The sequence below is a fragment of the Branchiostoma belcheri genome, unplaced genomic scaffold (assembly GCF_001625305.1).
Source record: "Branchiostoma belcheri isolate BF01 breed outbred unplaced genomic scaffold, Haploidv18h27 scaffold50, whole genome shotgun sequence".
In the NCBI taxonomy this organism is placed as follows: domain Eukaryota; kingdom Metazoa; phylum Chordata; class Leptocardii; order Amphioxiformes; family Branchiostomatidae; genus Branchiostoma; species Branchiostoma belcheri.
In genome coordinates, this window is record NW_017804132.1 from 529,794 (window position 1) to 538,097 (window position 8,304).

The following is an 8,304-nucleotide window of genomic DNA, read 5'->3' on the forward strand; positions in this document are numbered from 1 at the left end:
ACCATCTCTATTGTCCAAATACACATTTAGGAATGAAGGGGATTAATTATATAACGTGATTACATCACTTCCTGAATTTCTCCACATACCACCCCGTTACTCCCAACCACCCTGGATAATTTTAGGCTTGACCTTGATATCAACTATACAATCATCTGTCAAAATCACCTCCCATCCACTATGCAACCGAAGCAATTATGATAGACAATCCAAAGGAAAACAAGACTGGCAATGAAAACATACATTGCCATGGCGACGGTGGTTGCTGTTAGGGTTATTGTTTGCATGACACTGCCATCATTTCATGATTTTGAGGAAGACTTGGTACCTATCTAGAGAGATACAGTGTACTCCTCCCCTGAGTGTACAGTGAACGAGCCCCGGGGTCACAGAAAGTAGGGCCATCTGGGGCAGACAGGTCTTCTCAAGGGTTCCAGAAATGTGGGCGTAGATGTGGGTCAGAGAAATGCCTGTGGACATTCCGCATGCCTGTGGACAAAATGCCTGTACCATTCCTAGAATTCTTGCAAATTGCACACAATACTGTACCATTAGGCTCCTCCCTGAGACGTCGCCAAGAATGCCACCGAAAACAATACCCTGAATCAATAATCAAACGGAGAACACTTACCCGTAGTTTGTAAGTTTGAGAAACGCCACCCGATTGGCCAGTCTGTCCAGCTGCCCGACGTCACAGGGGACGTTCTGCACCAGAACGAGGCCGACAGAGTCCAGGAGAAACAGGAAGTCGTACAGGGCGCGGTCGTCTGTCAGTAAGGCGGGGAAATCTGCTGTGGGCAGATCATCTGCAAGTTCCGCTCCCCAGAGCCTGGTCTGTGGGAAAACAACAATAAAACAATCAGTGCTACTTCCTCATAAACTTCTCAAACCCTGCACTTTTGCAACTTGTATTTTTTTTTCTTGTTGTAAGAAAGGTTGACCTATGTAAAATCAGTTATCAATCTTTTATCACGATTTTAAGAAGAAATATATCCGAAAATCTTCATGTTGTCTGATCAGCGTTTATAACATTATTTAAAACGGCAAAAAGGGATGAATTTACGACCTATTTTATTAAGGTTTCAAAATACATTGTAAGAGCCAATAATTTTCAGCCTAGAATCCAGTCTTGTTAGTTGTAGTCCGCTGTAAGACTGGATTCCAGGCTACACCAATATACTAATACTAAATTTTACTAAATTCTGAATAACAATTTTGAATTAAGACCTTTGATTTAACCTTTACGCCAAAAAGCAGTTACTCAAGCAACTGGATATGATTTTGAAAACGTCATAACGTCAAAATCATTTCCAGTTGCTTGAGTAACTGCTTTTTGGCGTATCGTATTACCTGGATGTCTAACCTTCACCGACGTATCAACCGTTACACTATGGGGGTGACAAGTCTTTCAGTGAATACTGACCTTTCTCTGCCAGTCCCCCGCTCGCTTCTCCAGTGCCGGAGTGGAGAAGCACCGTGCCTTGAGCCAGGGCCAGTCGTACTGACTCTGGTGTCCATCCGGCCAATCAACGGTCAGCAAGCTGCCTGCTGCTACAAGGGGGAGGGGGGCATATATTGACTTGTGACAACCCCTACATGCTATACATAGGGATATATATTAAAGACTGTATGGATATTAGAAACTCCTTCAACGATTGTATAAGTTGATACCTATCTCATACTGCCACCCGCTTTTGTATTAGATTAGCCTTATGAAAATGTAGTTGACATGTACTTGATTATGTTAGTAGATGCCATACTTTGTACACTGTACAATTGTTGCGCAATAAAGTTATCTATCTATAATGTTACATTTCAGTACTGCCCTCCGGACTGGACCGTTTTTTCCACCAACCCACATCTTACGCTTTTGTTTAAAGGCACCCAAAGCGATTTCATAGAGAGTAAAACTGGATTTTCTGGTCATTACTTTAATGAAGAAAGTTATATCATGGAGGTAGAAAAAGAGATGGTTATATCAACCCTATCTGGTGTATACAGATCTCTGTGGCGCAAAAATATGATGTCGCTGACGAAAAGCGGTTGCTTGTTTTGTTTGTAGGTGGGTTCTAGCTATTATATGGTACCGAAAATAAAGGGCCTCCTCCTGTAGCTTGTGTTTGGGCTATTTCGAAAACAAGATGATGGTGAACATGTGCAAAGAAACGGTAGTCAACGTAAATGTCTGACAGATTTCATAATCAATAATATTTTGGTTTTGCCACCGTGAAATTGCATTGGGTGCCTTGAAACAAGATTCCCATTATTGATGCTTTACAATATAAGACATTAGACATACATGCGTACATAAAACGCTATATATTTTACGGAGGTATGAGATCTACGAACTCTTGTTTCACAACTGCTATCCCATTTCAGTTGGTTTATATTAACCTATACTGTTTAACACCTGATAGTGAATGGAATTTTCCATCATGGATATCAAAGGTCATTTGCTTACAGGTGCTTTGTACAACATGACGTTATGTGTGCACGGCGCACGTGATATGTGACAACTATGTAAGTATTGCCTTATTGTTGGTTGTAAATCGGGTTATTTACATACTCCAAAAATTGATAAGAACACTTGTGATTCTTTGGAAGGGGGGAGGAGTTCGCACACGATAATTTACATTCATGTCTTAAAGAGGGGTCTACTTTATAGTTTCTAAACAACGGTGCTAACATGTGAGATACTTACTGAAAAAAAATCAACTTTCTTTAAACATTACACAAATAAAATATTTTACAAGCCGACATTTTGGTGACCGCCTGTCACCTTTCTTACGGCAGTTATGATTTCGAGCTAGGTTTCGCAGCTAGAGTGTAAAGGGGCAATGTATGACATTTGAAAAATCCTCGTGCGATTGTAATTCAATTCAGTTGGTCTACATGTTTGTTCAATTATCTCACATTTCTGACATTTATGGTTGGTGCTAAAACAGCCCACGCGATCGCGAGGCGCACACAGTTTGTGGTGTCACCACAAAATACCGGCTATGTTTCAAACTTTTAAATCCCTCGTAACTCGTCATATTTTGGCACCTATTCTTCCTGATTGGTACCTATTTGCAATGGAGTAGGCTTAATTTACTTTGTAGTGAAAAAAAAAACGCTTTATGTATCGTCCTAATGTTACATAATGCAGCTTTGAGAAACTATTAACAAATGTATAATTAATCATCAAAAATTCTAGTGCCCATATTTACCCTGAACTTCAGCCCTGACAGGGGAAAGTCTGACGTCCAAGTCTGCCATCAGGACAAGTCTTGCGCGAGAATCTGGGTTAAAGCACTGCTGGCACTGGGGATAAACAAAATCAAGAAACAAACAAAAAATAAATAACAGTAAAACTTTGAACTTTATTCCAACACACTATTTACAGGGATCAAATTTTCAGCGTAATGACCAATCACTTCAAAACGTGATTTCGCGAGAGTTACGGTTTACAAACACGTGACCTTATTCACACGAGACTTTACTGATACGTGACGTAAGCAATTGATCAAAAGTGCCAGGGAGTGGTCGCTGAAAATTTGATCCCTGTAAATAGTGTGTTGGAATAAAGTTTAACGTTTTACTATGATTACTACCAACACAGATGAACTTTCATGATAATCAAAAAAATAGATAACAGTAAAACTTTGAACTTTATTCCAACACGCAGTTTACAGAGAAATCAAATTTTCAGCGACCACTGTCGCTTTCATCAGGATAATTAATGACCAATCACTTCACAACGTGATCTCGCGAGAGTTACAGATCTCGCCTGATGAAGGCGACAGTGGTTACTGAAAATTTGATCTCTTTGTAAACTGTGTGTTGGAATAAAGTTAAACGTTTTACTATGATTACTACCAATACAGATGAACTTTAATGATAAAAAATAAATAACAATAACCATAAATCGGTAAGCCATTGCCGCATACTTCTTGAATCACATTTTCAGCGATCTATATCATATAAAGATATTAAAAAGTAACTCAGTTTTAATTGTTTTCATACGTTGTGAACATTTGTATTATATAACATTTTACATTTACTCCGATCTTGTAATGCAGGCTATGTAAAATCACACATAGCTGAATATTGCCAAGGTAATGTAATAAACATCAGAGATAATATAATTAGCAACAAGAAATCGATAATCTTACAGAGTAGTTCTAGGTTTATCCTGGTCTGAGAATGGAGAGAATAATATTTATGTACGGCTACAATTACTTTCAAAAGCAATTTTGCTGCTAAATAAAAAAAAAAAACTTCACAATTCGTGAAAGCCAGTGAGTTCGTATTGGGGTCAATGTGCTGAAATAAGCCAATAGCAGGTGTTGACACAGTGTCTATTACCCTAACTAGGTCACCTGGATTTCGGACCACAATACGATTAGAACGTTAACCCATTTAAACATCGCGAAATACTTTTTTTTCAGAAGAATAAAAGAAACAGACTGTACGCGTACGTACGTGTACGGCCTTTGTCGTATATAGGACGTCGCATGTCATAGAATCGTATAGTAGGCTGCCTCAGAACCATCTGCAGACAAGAATTTCGGACATTTTTCTTCCGACCATGACGGCTGACCTATGTATGACACATGTTCAATTGTGCCAAGAACGCCTCCCCCCCTCATGTTTGCGACCGTAAGACAACCAGAACGATTAAAATATACAGATACAGCAGTAGAAACACATACACACACAGATATGCTATAAGGATATACAAAAAAGATATATATTGGCTTACCTGACAATTATCCCTCAGCCAGACATAGGGAAACCTGCTCACCCCACCGTCAGACCACTCCACTTCCACCACCCTACCAGCTCCGTTCAGACTGACTCTCTCCATACTCACACCTTCCTCGGACTTTCTGCTCTCTGTTAAACCAGAAAATCTCCTGGTAGACACTCCTTGTGCAAGTTGTAGAGGGTACACGGCTTGAGGAAGCTTGCTAGCCTGCTGTAGTTGGGGTGTAGCTGTACCCAGACGCGATATTCTCGACTTTGGTCCGTCTGAAGCTACCTTTAGACATTGCCCTGGTAGAAATGAGATAAAACGTGGACGTTGGCAGGACAACGGTCGCTGTACGGACCGCCATAGCGCCAGAGGTATCGCCATGTTTGATTTATTTTCTATACCGGTAGAACCACTAGCTGGGTCGCGGGGTCGCGTGAGACAATGTGTTTACTGAATGTCATCTCAGTGCAGCGTAACGAGGGCGTTCTATTGTAGAAGTCCTTGGTAGTACCAAGGACATTATACTATCTACAAAGGTGGCACCATGCCAACTTTGACCTTTTACCTTTGCCATGTTTTCAGAGGCGTTCGTGTGTACCGTATTAACTTTGTGGTAGGGGCATAGTAGCTCTACCTCCCCCCCCGCCCAGTACAACAGGCTGCGGTAGGAGTGTTACACTAATAGTTTGGCATGCGCCGGGAGTTAATTTGCCGCGATATTCGTGGTGGGCCTAATCAAACTCCTGCCTCAAAAAATCTACCGGGAACCTAGCTCAGGCGTTCATGTACGAGGGTCTGCATGTGGGAGTTGTGATTACGAATTACGCAAAATTTTCGCCGCCGATTACGAAGTACGTTAAAGTCTCAGAGCTGATTACAATTTAACGCTTTGCAGCTAATGTCCTATAACGAATTACGTTGATTTTGGGAAGGCTGCCTACGAATTACGAAGTCTAAAAAGGCCTGATTACGGCTTACGAAAAAGGGCATGCAGACCCTCATGTACTGGTCCCTCTCCGGAAACGCGCCTCAGCGAAGGCACAAAAAAAATGGTTTCTTCCGAGACCGAATGTTTTTCTGTCCATTGACATTCGTGTATACGTGTGCAGAAATATCGATCGTTCTGATTTGACGTTTTAATGGGGTTAATGAAAATGAAGAGGGAACAGATCACCCCTGACATTTACATGAATAGAGGCTGACAGCTTTTATTCTTCACTGCGTACAGAGGGGTGATACATTACTGCATTGCGTTCGTCCAATAGAATCGTATTAGGCGTTTCTTGGCAAAATCTATAGGTTCTGGGTTCAAATCCCTAACAAGCTTCAAATGTTGCGCTCTTAAAAAAAGGCACCTTACATCTACTTTCTCACTTGATTCAGGTTTAACTAGTACCTACCTTCGGTTAGGGACACTCTTTCAGAAAGGACAAAAAACCGGAGGTCCATATGTTTAATACGAAGCACAATCTCGAGCACGTTAAAGATCCAATTACAATTATACAACCCGAAGTGAGTGGTTCAAACCTTACACTGTACTTACTGCTGGTTAACTGGTCATAAGAAACAGAACAACAAACAAACAAAACGTATTCTGTTTTAACCACTCAGATATGCGTATCAAGTATATATGCACGTATAACCTGTGCAAAAGAATCTTTTAGATATCTAACCAGGGTTCTAGCTAGCCTGGATTTTTTCCCTCAACCCACATATCGTATACGGCCATAAAGTATAGCGGTGGTCTGATAAGACACATTTTCTGATATTATCGAGTTTTTATGAGACTTTTGTTAAATATACATAAAAACTGACCATAGCTAAATAAAAATCAACACGCATATTTCTTTTTAATATCGAGTACAGCAATTATGGCTGTTTTCATTAATTAGACCACCGCTATACTTTATGACCGTATACGATATATGAGTATACTCTTGACCATATTCTCCACGGTAAATCATTTTAGAACAAAATTAGATAACAATACGTATGACATATAACAATAGTATAATTTGCTTTGGTCCTGCTAAATAGCTGATGACACTTTATGAATTTATCACCTCTTGGCGTGTTACTTTTGCATTTATTATTCATAACCTGTCGCTAGGAGGAGCAAATTTCTGTCACAGCTCATCAACACAACTGTGTTTCTGTCACAATCTTGTTTCTAAGACAGAAGACAGACGAGAAAGCCCTAGGAGCTACTCTGTGATTTTTTCTTGTGTAAATAGTTAGCTAAACGTTGCGAGAATCAGGAACTTGTTTTAAGTTTTAAAAACTCGGTTTTGTGGTTGGTAATCCAAGTTGAAAGCTTGCTACGTTGTAGCCAGGAGTTCCTTCTGGTTTGATCTTTAGGAAAATCCGACAGACGGCACTATGAGGAGTTCAAATCCCGCGTGAGATGTTACAACGATTCTGAACAGGATTTTGTGGGTGAATTTCCACGGATTTGAAGTTTTTAACTAAGACTTGTACTGTTATACATCAAGACGGTGCAGAGGATCTTTAACATGAAGAAACGTCAGGCGCTGCCGTTGAACATCATCGAAGTGTTCGAATTCCCGGAAACCTCGTCCGTCGACCCCCCTCCCACCAAGGCGCTCGCCATCAACACATGGGCTGGGAACAAGATGGCATGGAGCTCGTTCTCAACCAGAGGCCAGCATCTCACCAAAGGTGAGAGGAACCTGATCGAGGGACAGTGTAGGAACATGGACCCGAAAATACTAAAAGGTTTAGGGGAACAGAAGTATTCCGCGCGCCGCTTGCCGCTGGAGGTACGCCGTAAAAACCCGGACAGCCATCACCGCACGCTGTCACGATCTCCCCGGTCTCCACTGGAAGAGCATCCCGTGGAAAACGGGCTGGTCGTCCCGAAGACTCCCGAACTGTGGTCGAGGATGGCGACGGCTCGTACCGAAGTGTCCCCTCGGTCGTCTTCGGCGGGGAGTTCGTGGGACTGGGACTGCGAGAGCCCGACGCCGGTTCCAAGTGGACGGTTTTCCGCCATGCTGATCCCCGCAGACTACACCTCGAGAAAAAACCGTCCCAAGTCCGTCCACACTCCGTTGTGCCCGTGTGTGAAGTGTAGACAGGAACGGAACCCGTCTCAAGCCTCTGCCTACTCGGCTGTGTCGGATATAGGCTCGGCGTTCGAGGAAAGTTTGTCCGATGAACCTATCGGTAATGTACCGGGAGTTAACGTGGTACCAAAAATCAACGTAGCGCCGGCAGGAACACAACAAAACAACGACAACACGGACACAAAGGACTAGTCTGGTGACGATTTTTAAATGTAAGGACATAGTAACATACGTCATACAATCTTCGTACCATAACAAAAAAAATATTCAAAATGTTATGTTGTTCGTTAAACATCTATCGTCAATTATAGGCTATAATAAATCGTTGGTAACAATTTTGGATAGGTTAAATGATAGTGAATATAGTGATGTATGGTGAATGATTATTTATTATTATTTATTACATTTGTGAGAGGGTTGACATACATGTAACATGTAACTATGACCTTTGCAAGATGTCAACAGTGGGACCATTTAAAG

At 41.4% G+C, this 8,304-nt stretch overlaps 1 protein-coding gene across 1 annotated transcript in view; it reads right to left on the bottom strand.

Moving 5' to 3' along the window:
• Positions 1-4,888, bottom strand: part of LOC109480214 (gamma-butyrobetaine dioxygenase-like) — a 7,249-nt gene extending 2,361 nt beyond the window's left edge. Inside the window, exons 1-4 of the mRNA XM_019782363.1 lie at positions 4,745-4,888; positions 3,210-3,303; positions 1,424-1,551; positions 632-834 (exon numbers count right to left, since the gene is read on the bottom strand). Coding sequence (XP_019637922.1) covers positions 632-834; positions 1,424-1,551; positions 3,210-3,303; positions 4,745-4,849 — 530 coding nt within the window. The 5' untranslated portion in view covers positions 4,850-4,888. The remainder of the gene's footprint in view (positions 1-631; positions 835-1,423; positions 1,552-3,209; positions 3,304-4,744) is intronic.
• Between the last annotated feature and the right edge of the window lie 3,416 nt (positions 4,889-8,304).